This window comes from Dendropsophus ebraccatus, chromosome 5 (genome assembly GCF_027789765.1).
Source record: "Dendropsophus ebraccatus isolate aDenEbr1 chromosome 5, aDenEbr1.pat, whole genome shotgun sequence".
In the NCBI taxonomy this organism is placed as follows: Eukaryota; Metazoa; Chordata; class Amphibia; order Anura; family Hylidae; genus Dendropsophus; species Dendropsophus ebraccatus.
In genome coordinates this window covers 60430924-60451825 of record NC_091458.1, presented here as the reverse complement: position 1 = coordinate 60451825, position 20902 = coordinate 60430924, and the positions used below count along the sequence as shown (strand labels likewise).

The window sequence follows — 20902 nt, the reverse complement described above, 5'->3', positions numbered from 1 at the left end:
TCCACTCACCTCCCCGATTCCAGCGGCGGGTCACGTCTCAGGCCCGCGTCAGACACCAGGAAGCGGCCGGGAACCGGGCACCGGAGCACCGCGATGGGGGACCCGACGCTGGAACCGGGGAGGTGAGTGGACGTCAAAGTGTCACTGTCATTATAACTTTCAAAATCTAAATCAACATCTAAACAGTAGATGTGATATAAAGCAAGTTTGCAATATACTTCCATCTGAGTGCTCACAGAGAGAAGGCAGTCATGTGACTGATGGACACATTGAGCCGTAACACTCTGTACTGGCAGGAATTCCTGTGTTTAGTATGTTTTTTTTTCAACCAGCACAAGTCAGAAAATCTGCCTTCAGGAGACTGGACCTGGATTTCTTGCAAGTTCAGCTTTATAACAACAAAACACATAATGAATGTATATTGGAAACTTACTTTATATCACATCTACTGTTGATTTAGATTTCGAAAGTTATAACGACAGTGACACTTTAACGGATGATGATCAAAAATTAAACATTCACAGCTCCAAACCTTTCCTTGGGTGATGTGTGATATTACAACTTGGCTCCATTTTATCAATGGAACGGAGCTGCAACACTACACACAAACATAGGACAACCATTGCACTTTTATGAATGCAAAAAAGACAGATAAATAATTTTATTAATTTCATGAAAAAATAAATTATGAGGATACACCATCACTTGTTGATGAGTATGTATGTGTGTGTGTGTGTCAGTCCCCACCAATGACAAAAATAAATTGGTGCTCCCAGCCACTGAGCCATGCAGGGATCTACAGCTGACCCTATTCCCTTGAATAGATCTGCGAGGCAATTGTGTGCCACTGTGCAGGGTGTAACCAGTCAAAGTACTGCAGAGCTATACCAGTGCTGCGACCCCTTCATTTTCCTGATCAAGGGGAGCTCCAAACAAAGGCCAGACCGTCACCATTTAAAAAGAGATAAAGTACTTTACTTTAATACATCATTACCTTACAGCCACAGAAATATTTTGTTTTATTGTATTAAAGATGAAGATGAAATATATATATATATTAATAATAGTTGACGGCCTGTGCAGAGCCCAGACCTCATCATCATGGAACACCTCTGAGGTAACAGTTTTCTGTCATGATGTGGACAGCGGGGCAGCTTAAATAGCAGCAAGCAGAGAGGCGTAAGACTTACATTAAAAGAAAAGTCCTATGAAACAAAGAAATTACAGGAAGGTGTGGGAACATAATAAACAAGTTATTCTTTCCTATCCTCCTGCCCCATAGCACTGCTTCTGGGTCTCCCTCACAGCTGCCGGGCTCCTGCAGCATATACAGCTGCAATGTCACCTACCCTGGAGAAGCCAGGCACATGATGTACCCAGATGCTGGCTAAAAATTCCTTTACTGACCTCGCTGCTTGTCATCCCTCTGTGCACACTGACAAGATATGGGCAGGGAGCCGCCCAGATGACTACTTCCCCGTCGGTGCCTGTCACGCGCCCGGGGGATTAAAGTCCTTTTGTCGGGTATACAGCTCCTGCTGTATCCGCGCCTGGTACGTGCTGTGGCTGCTGCAGGAGCTGTATACAGCAGTTCACGGAACCATATCAGCCCGATTCGGCTGATTGGTTCCCTTTAAAATCTATGGAAAATTTATTAAACCTTGTGTTAAGGAGCAGTGGAGCTGTTGCCCATAGCAACCTTTCAGTTGTTTCTTCCATTTTTAAATCTGTTAAAAAGGTTGTTATATATATATATATAAAAAAAAAAAAAAAACTTTTGACATGTCAGAGAGACATGTCAAAAGTTTTGATCGGTCCAAATCTGAGTGTTCAGACCCTGACCGAGTGAGTGAGAACAAGAAGTTGCTCTCTGTGTCACGTGATGATTAGGACTCCTAATGAAAGTCTACAAGCACTACAAAGCAGGGAACGAAGCACTTGGCAGCACGGTTCTTTCCTGCTTGTTCTCACCATTGGTCATGATCTGAACACACTGTTTTTTTTATAACGACAGTGACACTTCAGGTATCAAAGCTAGAATCTTATGGGTTGGTATGGGCAACTGCTCCTCTGCACAATGTGCTAAATCTCCATCCATGACATCTGTAATGATGTTCAGAAACATTTATGGATGTGACATTAATGACATTCATTTTTCTCATGTGGTATCAAATATAATTAAAATGGTTTAAACCTGCATTCAATGAAACAGTACACTTCTTGTTGTGGGTCAGTGGCTAGTGAGGAAGCAATAAATGTTGAGTAATACTGACTGAAGGCAAGTCACTGACCGGCCATCCTTCTCTGGATAACTGGGCCAGCTGAGAAGGGAAGCATAACCAAAATGGTACCAGTCATTTAAAAAAAAAAAAAACAAAAAAAAAAAACAACCTTTTGACATGTCACAGAGACATACCAAAAGTTTCCATTGGTCAGGGTCTGAGTTGTTCAGTGCGTGCGTAACTGGTCAGTCGAACAAGCCGAGAGAAGTGCATTCTCACCTGGCTCTGTGTTATGTGACCTGATGGCATAAGGTAAGTCTATGGGGCCATGTGGGGAGAGAAACGCACAGCAATGCAGACTTCTCCCAACTCCCGTCACAGTCTTTACACTCAGACCTCAACCGATCAAAATTTTTGACATGTCAAAAGTTTTTTCTAATGGCAGGTACTCTTTAGGCATTTTTTTGTCATCACTGAGGCGAGCTGTAAGATGTGGAGTCTGTACCGCCTGACCCCACTGCATTCTTTCAAATACTACTACTAACTTTATTGTACTGTACACATAGGAGTGGTGACTGCTGCCATTTAGTTGTACCCTTCTGCCTCCTATCCAAGGCAGTATTTAATAAAGTAATGGAGTATGGAATAAAGTTGAAAGAGTTGATTTTGTAGGCCAAGGCCAGTATGTCTCCTTTTGGCATACATTTTGATCAGGTTATGTGAGCCCCTCTACACTGACAAGGCAAGAACCTAAAATGTATGGGTACAGTACATAAGGCAGTAATGCGTTATAACAGAAAATTATCACATTTGTACATATCTTAGCGTTTAATAGGGTGAAGCTAAATCTGTTCACTCAAATAAGCCCTAATCACCTTCCAGAAAGCTGAAAGTCACTAGACTATATACAGCACAACTTCCTAAGGCTAGAAAAAGAGACACAAGTCTATCCAGGTCAGCCAATTACCCTGCAGTGTTGATCCAGAGGAAGACGAACCTTCATGAAAGGGAACCAATCATAAGGATTTAGGGTTCCGAGTTACAATAATGATGGTATGAAAAATGCGGCAGCGTTTTCTACCATATTAACTGTTAGATTGCTGTTGCCCCCATCTCCCCAAGAATGTAGTTTTATTCCTTCTCGCAATGTATGCAAATAAGAGCTAACGTGTCATGTAGGTGGCGTCTCTCCCTCAACCTTCCCAAGCTGTAATCACTCACTTCGGTGGTGTAATCCCGCCTCGGAATGGGATAGCAGGCTCCTGGCCTGGGAATCATGCCCCAAGAGGTGGGATTAGGGAGTGATTACAGCCCAGGAACCTTGAATACATCCCAGGGAGCTGTGATTAGTTGAGGGAGAGACACCACCCACATGACTAGTTAGCACTGATTTGCATGCAGCAAGGGAAAGAATAAATCTACATTTTGGAGAAGTGGAGGTAATGGCAAACTAAGTTATTATGGTAGGAAACACAGCAACATTCTTCAGAACATCATTATTGTAACTCTGAGCCCTTTAAATAAATTTTCCCCATTGCAATGCTATGTCAGTGACGTCAGAAAAAAAGTTCTAAGGTGAAACCTTCCCTTTAGAGCTCCACCATCTTGTAACAGTGGTTCTTAAAGCAGCCACACGTCAACTGTGTGCCACCATACTGGTCCATTGATAAAGACAAATCCCTTTGGGGGAGATTTATCAAACATGGTGTAAAGTGAAACTGGCTCAGTCGCCCCTAGCAACCAATCAGATTCCACCTCTCATTTTCCAAAGAGTCTGTGAGGAATGAAAGGTGGAATTTGATTGGTTGCTAGGGGCAACTGAGCCAGTTTCACTTTACAGTCCAGTAGGAAATATCTGAATCTTTGCTTAAAGAAACAAAGTATAGGTTCTCTTTGAAGAAACAGCCCCACAAAAAAGTTTTAAATCAAACTTTTGACATCTTAGCTGAGGCATTTTATAAAGTGTGTACATTTTGTATTTGCTTGGACATTGCTATCAGAATTCACAGATCATCACAGAAGAAAAGGAGATGGATTTCCCTTTAACATATAGTTTCACATCAGAGCTCCATTTTTTATGAAGTATGAGAAAACAGGTTTAATGGCTATTTCCCAATATGCTTATAGCATATAGAGATGGAGTTAAAGGAGAAGTCCGCCCAAAATTAATTTTTGATATGTTGTTACTTATGAAAAGTTATACAAATTTCTAATGTACATTAATTATGGGAAATGCACATATAGGGCTATTTCCCTTAATTTAGTAGATCAGGAAGTGTTAGAATTCTCTCTGAAGAAGTGACGTCACGACCCAGGGTGTAATTCCTATGGAGTGTCCAGCAGGGGGCGCTCTCTATATAGAAGTCTATGGGACTTTATTGTTTCTATGGGTTTCTATGTAATGTAATGTAATGTTATGTACAGTGTGCTTTATTGAATGAATACATCTATGGAATACTTTGGGGAGCAAGTGTCCTTGCTCCCCAAAGTATTGCATAAATGTATTAATTCAATACATTCGGATATCACAGTAAGCCCGCCGATTCGCCGCATTTCCGCCTAATTTCCGCCGATCCGCCGCATTTCCGCCGCACGCCGATCCGCCGCATTCCTGCCGATCCGGACCATATACATTGAACTACAGCTCCCATCATCTGCTTCTAGTATGAACAGGTGATGGGAGCTGTAGCTGGGTAAGGGATATGACATGCCGCCGGGCGCAGGGGGGAGCCGCTCAGTACACAGGAGCGCTCCCCCCTCCTCCTCCTCCTTCCGGGATAACTTCCGCCTATAGCACTGCTGAGTCCCTGCCTGGCCGCCGCTCTCCGCTCTCATATACCGGCTCCCGGCATCAGCGCAGACACCAGGATGCATCGGGAGCCGGTATGTATGGGGGGAGAGCGGAGAGCGGCGGCCAGGCAGGGACTCAGCATTGGTATAGGCGGAAGTTATCCCGGAAGGAGGAGGAGGAGGGGGGGGAGAGCTGCTGTGTACTGAGCGGCTCCCCCCTGCGCCCGGCGGCATGTCATATCCATTACCCAGCTACAGCTCCCATCACCTGTTCATACTAGAAGCAGATGATGGGAGCTGTAGTTCAATGTATATGGTCCGGATCGGCGGGAATGCAGCGGATCGGCGGAAATGCGGCGGATCGGGGGCTTACTGTGATATCCGAATGTATTGAATTAATACATTTATGCAATACTTTGGGGAGCAGGGACACTTGCCCCCCAAAGTATTCCATAGATGTATTCATTCAATAAAGCACACTGTACATAACATTGCATTACATTAGATAGAAACCCATAGAAAGAAATAAAGTCCCATAGACTTCTATATAGAGAGCGCCCCCTGCTGGACACTCCATAGGAATTACACCCTGGGTCGTGACGTCACTTCTTCAGAGAGAATTCTAACACTTCCTGATCTACTAAATTAAGGGAAATAGCCCTATATGTGCATTTCCCATAATTAATGTACATTAGAAATTTGTATAACTTTTCATAAGTAACAACATATCAAAAATTAATTTTGGCCGGACTTCTCCTTTAATTGACTCTAATATGATATGGCAGAACTGTTGCCACATATCCTCTCGGTTTGCAGATATTGATAGTTTTAAAGGGATTATCCAGCAAAAATCTCTCTCTTTCTGGTTTCAGAAACTTATATAGATTTGTATTTTACTTCTAGTTAAAAATTTCAAGTCTTCCCATACTTATTAGCTGCAGTATGTCCTGCATGAAATATTATTTTATTTTCACTCTGACACAGGGCTCTCTGCTGACATCTCTGTCCAAGAAAGGAACTGTCCAGAGCAGCAGCAAATTCCCATAGAATCATCCCAACAGCGATTCTCAAACTTTTTCTACTGGAGCCTCACCCAACAGACCAAGGCAATGCCTGGGCCTCACCAGACTGACCAAGAGGGTGCCGGGGCCTCAACATCTGTAATGAAAGTCCATTTAAAAGCTGAAAATAATGCCAGAGCTACCTGTCACCTATCTCCCAAGCTCTATTTACTAATAAATTAAATACAAAATAAATTAATAATGTTGCTAAAATGGAGATTTCTGCAAACAGCAAAAGGACTGTGCAGATCATAGTTACTTTGTGAAAACTGGCTCCAGCTGGGCCTCACCAACAACTAGGGGGCGCCTCACAGTTTGAGAAGCACTGCTATAGAAAACCTCTCCTTCTCTGCACAGTTCCTGTCCTGGACAGAGATGTCAGCAGAGAGCACTGTGTCAGAGTGAAAATAAAATAATATTTCCTGCAGGACATATAGCAGCTGATAAGTATGGGAAGACTTGAGATTTTTAAATAGACGTAAATTACAAATCTATATAAATCTTCTGACACCAGTTGATTTAGAAGAAAAATATTTTTGCTGGATAACCCCTTAAAGGCAGTATACGATCAGTGGAGGATGGGCTCCATCAGACTAAAGTCAAAGTCCTGCTGCTTTAGTCCATACCATCTATAAAACAATATATAAATGCTACAGTTGCTACAACTCACAGTTATAAGTGGAGATGCACTAAACCTCCAGCGATTTGTTAGTGTCTCCTAAATTTTGCTTTGCACACGAAGTAGTAACTTGTGTCAGTAAGGGAGTTTGTATGTCAGTTCTAAGTAAAGTGCATATCATCAAACATATCTGAATGAATCAAATTGGGTCATCCAAAAAGAGCTAAATATTCTGATTCTTGCACAGTAGATGTGCACAACCACTAATGTAAAGCAAGTATCTTATGTAGAATGTGTTAAATAACGAAGAGTAAGAAAACTATACAGCCATGATTTTTTACGTACATAGCGTCCTCTGTGCAAATTGCACATACATTTGTTAAGTTCACACAGTAAACCATAGAAACACACTGGCTCTGATGGCTACTTGCCATGCCTAGATAGACTTCATTCCTTTAATCATTAATTGCGAAATCAGCTTTGTCTTCGGCAAGCACTATTTGGTTGATGCTTACCGTCTGGCCGCATTCAAGGAACTTCATGCCCAAAGAAACCAAACATTGCCACGTCTGTGTGAAGAATGAAAAAGAACAGCGTTAGAACAGAGATCTGCAAATAACTACAATCTGTAACACTACAGAAACTACCTAATTCAGTACAATGGGCAGAAGATCAAGAAAGAGGCAGACAAGCCCCAATCCAGGTGCCCAACATTTGAATGGGACTGAACTGCAGTGCCATAAGGAAAAGAAGCACACCATGAAATATACCATGGCAACCTGCATAGCGCAACCCATTCCTATTGGGCCTACTGTAGTCTAACAGTGACTATGTTCAATCCCTTTAGCCAATGTACACTAATTCTACATGGGACTCAAATATGATCTCATGTTTTTAAGTCCCACACAGAAAAAAAAAGTATATGTTTGGGGTAGTCACTATAAGGGTACCTTCACACATACAGTATCTCAGTTTCGCAATGAAATCCACTGCCATACTCATTACTAGTCGATAGCACTCCATTCTCGCAGCAGATTTTCACTGCGCTGCAAGAATGTCCATAGTCCTGTAAAACCTAATTGTACGGCTGGTTTAGTGTGCTTTCCTCCAATGCTCTCTGACACCGCAGGACCCCCACTAAACCAATCACTGCTCCTACCAACCGCAGGCAGTGACTGGCTGAGCAGGCCGCCACCTAGCAGGGGATTGGAGCCAGTATCTGAGGATCATGGGAACGCTGACAGGTAAGCATTGCTGCTTTATTTTTTTTTTCACTATACCAGCAGCACCATATCTTAGGTTTTACACAAGGCTATGGAAACTATTCTCACAGCAGATTTTCATTCCAGTGTGAGAATGGAGTAGTGTAGACTTTTAACAATGAGTATCACAGTGGATTTTACTACAAAATCTGAATTAGAGAAATCCACTGCAATACGATATGTATAAAAGTACCCTTAGACTATTTTTTGCCTATATGAATCAGTGCACCTGCCAGGAACACACAGCACTACACATAAGCATCCCCTTTTGACAGGTCGCCAATGTCTACCTCAACGGGTGACCTAAATATTTCCTAATACCAATATGTCTGCTTACTCAGATAAATGTGGATGCCAGTTAAAGGAGATATTACCAAGATAAAAGGATGTCAACTGCACACGATGTCTTATATTGCCATTTTTTTTTATTTATTTGTTCTAAGTTCAGACAGTCATCATCATGGGTAAGTATAAAGTTCAAAGCATATTTTCAGTATACCATTTTACTGCTGCTGTTTCGGTCAGTAAAGGCCTTTATCAACCAGGTATACAATATGCATGGAGAATGAAGAAGACCGTGTTGTATACTGATCAAGAAATGATTGTGTCCAGCATTAAAATAGTATACTGAAAATATGCTTGGACCTTTATACTTACCCTTGTTGAAAACTGTCTGAACTTAAAACCAATAAAAAAAAATGGCAATATAAGACATTGGGGGAGATTTATCAAACATGGTGTAAAGTGAAACTGGCTCAGTTGCCCTTAGCAACCAATCAGATTCCACCTTCCATTCCTCACAGACTCTTTGGAAAATAAAAGGTGGAATCTGATTGGTTGCTAGGGGCAACTGAGCCAGTTTCATTTACACCATGTTTTATCAAACATAACGTGGAGTTAAACAGATGTATCAGTGCTGCCTATTCACTAGGTCATATGTGCTAACACAGGAGAAAATACCAGAAGTTACTATATACATAGTTAATGTGGATTTAATTTCCAGCAGATGTGCTAACTGAATGTAAACCTGTCTGGGACAAACATATAGCGATCGTAAAGGAATAATAAAGTTAAAGATATAAGGGCGGACTAGATGGACCAGGGGGGCTTTTTCTGTAAACAATCTTTGATGCTTCCAGATGACTTTGGCTATGTTCACACTGTAAGAAGCTGGCTGGATTGCTGCACAAAAGGACACAAAGAAAACTTGAGTGACCCCTTTGATTTTAAAAGTGTCTATGGGGCCTATTCCACGGAGCGATAATCGGCCAAATCGGCCCGATTCGGCCGATTATCGCTCCGTGGAATAGAGAGAACAATCAGCCGATGATCGGGTCATCGGCTGATCGTTCATTTAGGTTCAAACCTAAAATCACCAGTCGCCACCTGCGCATCGCTACGTGAAATAGCGGGCGCGGAGGGCAACCGACGATTTCACAAAGATTATACATTACCTGTCCAGGCGCAGATCTTCTCCTTCTCCCGGTCCCGTGCTGCAGCATAAGCTTCGGAGCGGCCTGTCTGAGCTGACAAGAGTGCTCAGCCAATCACTGGCCAGGACCGCCGCAGCCAGTGATTGGCTGAGCGTTCTGTCAGTTCAGTCAGGCCGCTCCGAAGCTGCTGCTGCTGCGTGGGACCAGGACAAGACCTGCGCCTGGACAGGTAATGTATGAAACAAGGGCTGCAAGGACATTGATGTCCCTGCAGCCCTCCCTCACGTTTGTCGGGCCGTGGAATAGGCCCAGTAAACGAGTGCCAATCTAGCAGATCGGCGCTCGTTTACATAGTTGATCGGGCCCTGCTCGGCCCGTGGAATAGAACCCTATAATTTTACAGTCTAAAGGGATAAGAAAGAATTAGCACATGCAGAGTTTTTTGGTCCCATTATTCTAAGGGATTCTCTGAGGCAGTGTGAACATAGACTATTCAAAGAGTTCACACATGCATCAGCTTTTCTATTCCATCACATGAGCAGAAAAGGAAAATAACATTGTGTCAGGCACCAATGTGACACTATTCACACTGGCCTAACATCTGTCACTTTAAAAAGAAGAATAGCACTGCATGTTGCACCCGTTTCTGTTAAATATTATCAATTCTATGACCAAGGTAAATAGAGTTTCCAACAGAAACCTGTCGAAGTTGTTACTGATTGGAGTCTGAGTTTTCAGGACCCAACCAATCACTACATCAAACAGGAAGAAGTGCACAGCAGTGCTTCACTCCTATAGAAGTACGACCGTCCCATAGACTAAGGGTCCTATTACACTGAGCGATTTTTAACGATTAACGACTAACGATAAACAATTGCAAACAAGATTGTTTATGGTTAACCTGAAATCATTCACCGATAGTCGTCAGTTACGATCGTTACTGTGATCGTAATTGCAATCATTACTATGATCGTTTATTCCTTCTGATCCCAAAAAAACAAACAATGTGCTATTACACTGAACGATTAGTGAAAAAATTCGAAACTTCAGCGAACGAACGTGGAATTACAGCGAACGATTAGCGAACCATTTATGATAATTTTAGGTTCACATCTATATCAACAATCAACGACATACGAAGGATTTTTCGATCGTTGCCTGCAATTACACAGAGCGATTATCGTTTAAATTTGAACGATTTTTCGCACGATAACCGTCCCGTGTAATCGGCCCTAACATTAGGAGACCACATCAGTCATGAAACGGAGCAACGTAAAAATGTCCCCAGACCAGTGGGGTCTGGGCACTCAAGAGACATATCACAAAGTTGTGATCATTTAGGGTTTATGGCATATCAAATGTTTTATTCGGGAAGGACCATGCTCATTTGGAATGGTTAAAGTTGGCATGGTCAGATCCCCCACTGTGCACCCATTATGTTACATGAGCGCAGCCAGGACTGAAAGATCTGACATGAGTCAGTGGGCGAGCAGGGGAGGTAAGTATACACTCATTATTTTAATGCACGGGAAGGCAGTTAATTATGTTTTATATTTATCTGGAAACCCCTTTAAAGGGTTGTCCCAGTTGTACTTATCAGCTATGAACAGTCTAGACAGCCAGGGGGCTAGACAGCCAGGACTCCTACTGATCAAAAGAAGAAAGGTTTCCCCCAGTGACCCCTATGAATGAAGCAGTAGTGCAATTGTGTTGCTACAGCTTAATTCACTGCAGTGGGGCTGACAGATGAATTTTCAGTCCTATAAACACTGTATAGAGGATTTCAAAGCACATGCACTGCCCCCCACCCCCACACACACACAATTTAGAAAAAGCCTCGATTCTGTGATCAGACCCCCCCAGCGATCACACATTTTGCAATGTGATTGGGGTTAATATAGTCTCCTAACCACTTTTTTTTATTATAATAATAATGCATACCATGTCACTGCATTTCAACACTTACCAAATATCCTATAAAGCATAGATAGGCAATGGACAAGACGGCTGCTCCCACATAAAATGCCACGTGACCGAGAGCAGACACATACACCACCACAAAGTAAATGTTTATGCAGCATACTATTAGTATAAGGATACCACCCGCGATCTTCCACCCCCTGTAGTAACAGAGGAAAAAAAGTCATAAACATGTATATGCGTCAAGATAAAGAAAAATATAAACATAATCGTTACAAAAAACTATTGTACAGGATCAATAAAACATGATGCCACACCTGTCCATGGTTTGTGCAGTTCAGATTCTTTAAAGTGAATAACACTGAACTGCAATACCAGAAAGCAAAGGTGTCTTTATAATCCTGTATATTTTACATTTAAAGCGACTCTGTACCCACAATCTGACCCCCCAAACTGCTTGTACTTTCAGATAGCTGCTTTCAATCCAAGATCTGTCCTGGGGTCCGTTCGGCAGGTGATGCAGTTATTGTCCTAAAAAACAACTTTTAAACTTGCAGCCCTGTGTCAAATTGGCGTTGCCTAGAGTACCCATGCCCTAGGACTGCAACACCTCTCCGTCCCTCCTTCCCGCCCTCTTCATCATTAGGAATGCCCCTAGAACAATTTCTGCTATTCACCAGTGTAAACATTGCACATGAGCTGGATCGTTAAGGCACCTGTGCAGTGTTCAGAATAGATGAATAGAAAAAATCCTGCCCGGAGGCGTTCCTAATGATGAAGAGGGGCGGAGGGGCGTTGCAATCCTAGGGCATACACACTCTAGGCCATGCAAATTTCACACAGGACTGCAAGATTTTGTTGTTTTTTAGGACAATAACTGCATCACCTGTTGAACGGACCCCAGGACTGATCTTGGATTAAAAGCAGCTATCTGTAAGTACAAGTGGTTTGATGGAGGGGTGGGGTAGGGGGGGGATTGTGGGTACAGAGTTGCTTTAATCCTTTCTCTTCTAAATAGTGACAGTCCCCTTTTAGAATTTATGAGAATGTCTAAAACAAATAAGTTTAGCTATAAGAGATGCAGATAGGTATGTATGTATAAATGTTTGAGTGGATTTTCAGGTGTCCTTTGCTGCCCTCAGTATAGAAGACCTAAAGAAAAAGAAGAAAGCTATGCCATATGCAAGTGAGTGGCACATCCACAATAAATAGACTGTATCCGCAAATATAAATGATGAAAGCTTTATTAGTGCATGGAACTACAAGTGCAAAAATACAAGATAAAATCATTTAAAACAAACAGCAGACATGGAACTGTGCATGGTAAGCACAGACCCAAAACACCCCGACATGAATGTACCGACCCCTTCTACAGCTCATTTGATGGTACAGGCTAGGTATGTCAAAAAAAGCCAAGCATGAAATATGTAGAAAGAATATGTATGCAAGCCTGTGACCTAATGAGAACAAAACAAAAAGTAACAGAGGGTAAATAAGGCCAAATTAGGGCCAAGCATAATAGGTCAATATCACCATAGAAGGGAGTCCATGTCGCGGTCCAATGAACCCCACGCATTCCGTCTCAACCACAAGACTTTCTCAAGAAAGGTTGACTCCCTGTCCCGCCACAGCAATTAAAGTAGTTTTTCTTCAAAATACTGTCACCGGGAGAAACCAGCACCGGCCAACCACCGAACCAGACACGGAGTGAGGACCTCTACAATATGATAATGGCAGGACACAGTCGCTTTAAAGTGTAACTGTCATCTAAAATATTTAACTTGGTGAGGTAAGATTGCAGGATGATGTGTTGTGTTGGCTTCTGTACACGGGCTGTTTCTCTCCTCTCACTGCATCTTCACCCCCCATGACCCCTCCAACCTCCACAGACCATAATAGACACAAAACATGCAACAGATAAGTAGTGAGGGGGGCTGCAGAACAGCTATTTGGGCCACATTTATCCAGACTGGCGTACTCATTCATCAGTCATAAAGCTCCGCCCCCTTTTCCACACAAAAATCTACACCTGCTCAGAGCAGGTGTAGTTTTTTCCTGGTTTACGCCTGTTTCCAGGTGAGGTGAGCGGGGGATATTGCTGGTGTACACCAGGGAGAAAGCAAGAATCTGTGACTTCTCCTTGGCGTACACCAGGGATGCAACAATAATAAATGTCCTCTTTTAGTACAGAAGGAAACTGGTTTGCTTAAGAAAACCTATTACAGAGTTTCTTAAAATTGTTTTACTATTGATTTCTGCAAAGTGATAGTTAAATGACAGTTACACTTTAAGGCTATGTTCACACTACGTATGAGACCACGGAACGGCCGGTCCATGAAAAGATCATCCTGGCCGGTACTGCAGTACCGGCCGGATGATCTTTAGCGCCACTAAGCATCCATGCCTGCCCGCATCAGAACTCTCCACTGCACACAATGGAGTGTGCGGCCAGAGCCGCTTGCTCCACTATGTGCACTGACAGGGTTTTCTGCGGCCGCTATTCAATTTGACGGCACCGCTAGGGATCCCAGCCGGAGTGTATACTATGTGTTTACACTCCGGTCGGGATTCCCTCAGAAGGCAGCACTACGTAAGTTCCGTGGGAATCACACCCGTTGTAAAAACAGCCCTGATTCCCACGGAACTTACGTTGTGTGAACATAGCCTAAGGGTGCGTTCACACGTAATAGCGGCCGCAGCGGATTTCTCGCTGCGAATTCGTAGCAAATTCGCTGCAGATCCTTGCCCTGTACACTTATGGGCAGACAAACGATACACAAATGTGCATCCCGCTGTGAGTAGGTCCGCAGCCCGCCCCGTTAACCCCCCCCCGGTCGCCGGAGCGTATACTTCACCTGGTCCCCGCTCCAGCTTGCTTTGGGGCTCCCAGCGTGTTCACGTCCCGCTCAGCCAATTAGTGCGCTGCGGCGGGGCAGTGCACTGATTGGCCGAGCGGGACGGGAGCCCCGAAGCAAGCCCCGAAACCTGGAGCGGGACCAGGTGAAGTATACACTCCGGCGGCCGGGGGGTTAACGGGGCCGGCAGTGGACACACTCACAGTGGGATGTGCATCCTGCTGCGAGTTTGTCTGCCCATAAGTGTACAGGGCAGGGATCCGCAACGCACCATAAAAATGCATTTTTCCTTGGAAGCTGAAGTGCCACAGAAATAAAGCTGAGCCACAGCATGCACGCCTCTTACACCTCTTCCGTTTCACACCCTCCCTGTCTTGACTGAGAAGTGGGGGAGGAAGTGTGTATGCAGTGGTTCATCTTTCAAGGAAAAATGCAATTTTAAATCTCTGCAGATGGCTATCAGCAAAGACAAGGGAATCATTTGTTTTATCTCCTCATCACCTATCAGCCTGTTTCTGCAGCTCTGTACCTCATACAGACCTGAAAGATTTCCTTAAGGGTGCCTTCACACGTAACGACTCGCAGCGGAAATCTCGCTGCGAGTTTTGCAGTGAGATCAGCTACGAGCTAAGGTCCTGGCAGGCCCCTGTGATTACATACTCACAGCGGTCTTCACCCAGCTGTGAGTATGTAATGCAGCCGCCCCCTTAACCGGCTTCTGCGCTGTCGGTATACATTGCCGTCTCCTTGCTGCTCCCGGCTTCCTGCTCTTCCGCCCAGCCAATCAGTGGCTGGGGCTGGGCAACACACTGATTGGCTGGGCAGGAGAGCAGGAAGCCGGGACCCCGTGCAGAAAAAAGAAAGGTAATGTATACCAACAGCGCAGAAGCGCTTTAAGTGGTAAGGGGGCGGCTGCATTACATACTCGCGGCGGAAATCTCGCTGAGAGTTTTGCAGTGAGATCCGATGCGAGCTAAGGTCCTGGCAGGCCCCTGTGACTACATACTCACAGCGGATCTCGCTGCAAAACTCTCAGTGAGATTTCCGCTGCGAGTCGTTATATGTGAAGGCACCCTTAACGACGCATGAAGGGTAAACTCGTGAGCCCTCTCTGCAGGGGTGCTTCTAGTATAAGTGTAAAAAAAAAAAAAAGTGTTAGCAATAAAAAGCCCCCTCCCCTAATAAAAGTTTGAATCACCCCCCTTTTCCCATGTTTTAAATAAAAGTAAATAAACAGGTTTGGTATCGCCACAAGCGTAATCGCCCAAACTATTAATCACATTCCTGATCTCGCACGGTAAAAGGCCTAAGCGCAAAAAAATCCCAAAGTGCAAAATTGCGCATTTTTGGTCGCATCAAATTTAGAAAAAAATGTAATAAAAAGCGATCAAAAAGTCGTATATGCGCAATCAAGGTATCAATAGAAAAAACACATCATGGCGCAAAAAAATGACCCCTCACACAGCCCCATAGACCAAAGGATAAAAGCGCTATAAGTCTGGGAATGGAGCGATTTTAAGGAACATATATTTGTTAACAATGGTTCGAATTTTTTACAAGCCATCAGATAAAAGAAAAGTTATACATGTTACATATCATTGTAATCGTAACAACTTGAGGAACATATATAACAAGTCAGTTTTACCCCAGGGCGAATGGCGTAAAAACAATAACCCCCCAAATAAAAGAAATGTGTTTTTTTGTTCCATTTCACCATTTTTTGCTCCAAAATCTGTTCACATCATCCTGGTAGGAAAAAACCTGTGAAACTCTAATTTGCTGCTTTGGATTATTTTCAGTGAAATACTTCTCAAATACATTACATAAATTATAGTCATGCACACTGAACACCACCTAGAAGACTACTTTTATACTTACAATCCATTTGCAAAATCGTTCATCACAGACCGAAGACTGGTAAAGGTCAGTACTGGAATCAAGGCAAATGGAAGCTTGAAATAAGGAAAATAAATAAATTATACAATTATTTATAAATTAAATAAATAAATAGAAACAATGACTGACACCGTTACATTCAGGTTGCAATAACAATGTAATGTGCTATTAGACAAAGCATTTTTTAGTTTTCTACGATTAGTGATAAATGATTGCAAACAAGCACTTTTGCAAGCAGCCTGAAATCATTCTCCGTAATAAACAGAATCATAGTCATTAGTTACGATCCATGGGCGTAGCTACCATAGAGGCAGGGTAGGCAGCTGCTATGGGGCCCGTGCAGCAGGGGGGCCCAGGGATGCACATGGAAGATAGGAACCATCATGTGTCCTTCTGCTTAACCCCTTATGAGCTGCAGTGTGTAAGTGACCCAATGTTTATTTACACAAAAAAAGGGTTAAAAGCAGAAGACAAAGATCTCTGTTTCACTGCGCTGATAACCCCTGACCTCTGTTCTCTACCCTGCAGCAATCAAGTAGGAATATGTGCAGAGCTCCATGCAGAGGTCAGGGGTTATCAGTGCACTAGCAGTGAAGCAGAGATCTCCTTGTCTTCTGAACTCTGGGTCACTTACACACTGCAGTACATAAGGGGTTAAGCAGAAGGCAGTCTGCTCCTGCACCTATTTATTAAACCATAATGTTCCTAATGGGCCCTTATAGTTAAAACAGTGGACTGACAGAGCAAGCCGCCATTGGCTCCCTGCTCTGCCAGACACTCTTGTAGCTGCAGCAAGGATTTTATTTTTTGGCCACATCACCAAGTTTATACATATATGCAGTGCTTTGTGTTTTGCATAGGGCATACAAAAAATTGTAAGGGCCCCCATGAATACTAGCTATGCCCCTGTTACGATCCTTCGTAGTATACAAGCGATCGTAACAACAAATAATGTATATGTACATCGAAAGATCTGCAAACAATTAATGATTATTTTATGGTCAGATTAAAAGATGCGATCAACGACATATGTAAGGTAAGGGGGTCCTTTTCCACTCATGGCGATATATGTACTACAAATTTTGGGACACTGCATTATTCTCCATTATGTATGTTATCACCAGCTAATTGTAAGGGATGCATGTTGTGTGTTCACTGGAGCTAGCTGTATGTTTGGGGGGGGGTTTATTGTTTGTTGGTGTTTTTGTCCTGTCTCCCACCTGCTCCCTCCCTTATATAGGATGATTCCCAATTAACTTTATTTTTGATGTGCAGCTTATATCTGCAATTGCGGTTTCTTTTTTTTTTTTTTAGTAATGTTTGTTATTCATATGCATAGGTTTGCACTCTATATGATTGTGCGCCCACTTCCATATTTTTGTACATGACCCTTGTGACATGGCGCACTGTCTTGCTAACTGTTTGTCTTTCATAGGGAAAACAGCAGCCATGAAGGAAGGACCTTGGTTTGTCATAATGCTCAGATACGCCCTACTGTCTAAATGCCCATGCGCAGGTGTAGTGTGTCGTAGAAACATTCCCACACTATAACACCACCACCACCTGACTGAACTGCTGTATAATTGATGCTATGTCTGCGCACTCAAAGTAGGGAGTGCCAGTTGAAGCGATTATCGTGAATACAGGAATATCAACTGCACACCAATTGCCATCCATTTTTGCATTATTATTTTATGTACTTAAAAGATTTTTTAGAATTTTTTACAGTTTCCAACACAGGTAGCGAGGATTTAACATAAGTTGTGGTGTACCATTTCATTGGACATTTTGGTCATTTACGACCTTTGTCAACATGGTATACTGTGCTCAAGAGCTATAGGAGATACCGGGTGTGCATAAAATAAAAATATAAAAATTGATGGCAATTGGTGAACTGAACTGCTGACACCTGACAGGAAGGGTTTAGCTACTTATGCTGCCTGTGCCAAATTCTTCCCTCCCATCAGCATGGCACTACAGAAATATAGATTCATCTGACTAGTCAATTTTTTTTTTTACTGCTATGTGATCCAATTTATTTGCTCTTTTGCTCACTGGAAATGTGCCTTTCTGTTTCCATAGACAGCACTGGAACTGGTCATCTAAGGTTTCGTCTATCCATGCCAATGTAGGACAAGTTGTGCTGACACATTAAATTGTACACAGGCATTGTATGTGTAATCTCCATGACTGTGCACTTCCTGTTCATCCATACAATTCTTCATGGCCTGCTCTGCCCCATTTTATCAATGGGTTGCTTACGGCCACTTACACTCACCGCCATTGCATCACGTAGGCCCACAAACCCACTCAATTTCTAATGTGAACTCACACTGCAATTTTTGTTGCACTCTGGGGTCACAGGTCTAATTTTTATATATGGTTCCAATTGTGAAAGAATAGGTTATTATTAAAATGGCTATTCAGTGTAGATTTATTTTGCAACCAGTCATGAAACACATGTCGGCCAAGATCATTAACAGGCTGTTGGCTAATAGGTTATTTCAGTTTCTGTAAATACATTAGTTTTTTTTGTATATGGAAAAGTTATACACATTTCCAGTACCTCTGTTACAATTCCTCACAGTTTTAAAGACCTCTGCTTGCTGTCATGCAATAGGTCCTTGGATTGTTTACTCTCAGGGGATAACAATCTGGGATGGACTTGCAATATTAACAATAACAAGAAAAAAAATCTACGACCAAAACAGTAAACAGAGATCTTAAAAATATGGAAAACTTTCATTAGACAAGGAGAAATATTTATTTGCTGAACCTTTCAATATTCATCCGGGTACCTTTCCTAGCAATCTTACAAAAAGCCATAAAACCTGGACTCAGAAAGAAAGGAAGGTTTAGTTTTAGGCCATGTTCACACAGTAAAATGAATGAAAAGTTAGGAGGTAAAAAAATAAAAATTAAAAAAAAAAACCCATATTTTCAATATAAGGCCATGTTCACACAATTTGCAACAACGGCTGTGATTTACGCTAAATATAGGTTGTATTTGAATGAATGGAATCCCGGCCGGAGCATATACACACAGTATACACTCCGACCGGGATTCCATCCGGCTGCACAAAAAACTGACATGTCAGCTTTCTTCGGCCGCTATTCATTGAATAGCGACTGCACAGACATAGTAAGCAGCAGTAAATTGGGATGGGGGCGCACATGGGATGATCTTCCCTAAATAAAATGCTTATACTTTATTATGCCATATCATTAAAAGCCTATGGGCTGCGGTCTCTCTATTATAATATATATCCAGGACAAAGGGTGTAATTCTGGACTGAATAGTCCTTGGTAGTAGTTGAGCCAGTCTGTAGCTCCCAAGTAATTTGGCTAATTAAACTATTAATTTAAAATCATTTTTACAAGAAAATTAAAGCCAGAATTGTGAAATAGTGTGATCAGTAATTTGCCAAAGGGGCTAATTTAAGACCAAACCTGCGGCTATACTGAATATGTTTTAAAAGAGGAATCCAAAACCACATAGGGTGTTGGAAAATATATACAGTCTACAATTACAACCCTGTAATGTACTGCCATGTACACATATGATCACATGATATAGCTGATGCCTTCTCACCTGCAGACTCTGAAGCACATTAAGAAAATCATTCATTCCTGTAAGATGCTGAACATCTTGGAAAATAGCAACAAGTAGAGTGGGAATAATTGCGATAGATCGTGTAAGGATCACCCTGGCAAAGCGTGACCACTTCAAGTTCAGGAAACCCTATAAAACAAATGGCAAGAACACACATTAATGATAAAGCTATATACATAGGTAGGGTATTTTAAAACAGCTTAAAGGGAACCAATCAGCACAATTGTGTTGATATGGTTCCCAGAATCATAGCATGGAGCCACAGCTGCAGCACTAGCTTTAGTAATGAGAGGTACGTGCCACAAGCTGCACAGTAGCTCTATACTATGATTCTGGGAACCATATTAGCACAATCGGGCCGTTTGGTTCCCTTTAAAGAGTTGCTGTTATATGTAGTAATTTTAGACCAAGATACAGATGGATCTTTTCCTAGGTGTCAATCATACATAACTCCTCCTCCTCCTGACATATCAAAAGTTACAAATGACAGTAACACTTTAAAAAGTGTCACTTTCGTCAAAAAATTTTTGGGCAGAAATCAATAGTCCAGGCGATTTTAAGAAACTTTGTAATTGATGTTATTAGCCAAATATGCCATTATCTGCATGTAAAAAGCCTTTTCCCAGGTCCCCCCCTCCTCTCCTTTCTGTCATCCACTGCTTAGAATCAGGAAATCTCAACTGTTTTTTCATCAGTCGGATCTGTCTGTTCTATAAAGAGGGGAGGGAAAAGAAGCGAGATTTGCAGAGCGGGGGAGCTATTTACAGTCCTATTCAGAGGTCAGAGAGGTCAGTGGTGACTGTCAGAGGAGAGAGCCCGTGAGGTGAATGTAAATTACTCTTTGTTGTCCTGTTTTGCTGCCTCTACTTTCTCTCTCCATAGGAAAACCATAAAGACAGAGGGAGAGCTTCAAACTGCTTTTTCATGATAAAAATAAATTTTTCAGCTAATAAACCCAATTACAAAAGTTTCTTAAAATCGCCTGGACTATTGATTTCTGCAATAAAAATTTTAACGACAGTGACACTTTAAAGCAACTCGCCGGAAGGACCCCAGGACAGATCTTGGATTAAAAACAGCTATCCGAAGGTACAAGTGATTTAGGAGGGACAGATTGTGGATACAGAGTCGCTTTAACCCTGATGTGATGTGCGTGACACCTAGGCTGCAAATTATCATGAGCATTTGTTTCAGCAGATAATAAATGAACACAATACTACAGGAATCCCAT

General features: G+C 42.5%; 1 protein-coding gene across 1 annotated transcript in view; it reads right to left on the bottom strand.

Moving 5' to 3' along the window:
- The window catches only part of SLC11A2 (solute carrier family 11 member 2), a 66361-nt gene that overhangs the window by 16978 nt on the left and 28481 nt on the right, over nt 1-20902 (bottom strand). Inside the window, exons 13-16 of the mRNA XM_069970323.1 lie at nt 19651-19800; nt 16041-16114; nt 11354-11507; nt 7208-7261 (exon numbers count right to left, since the gene is read on the bottom strand). Coding sequence (XP_069826424.1) covers nt 7208-7261; nt 11354-11507; nt 16041-16114; nt 19651-19800 — 432 coding nt within the window. The remainder of the gene's footprint in view (nt 1-7207; nt 7262-11353; nt 11508-16040; nt 16115-19650; nt 19801-20902) is intronic.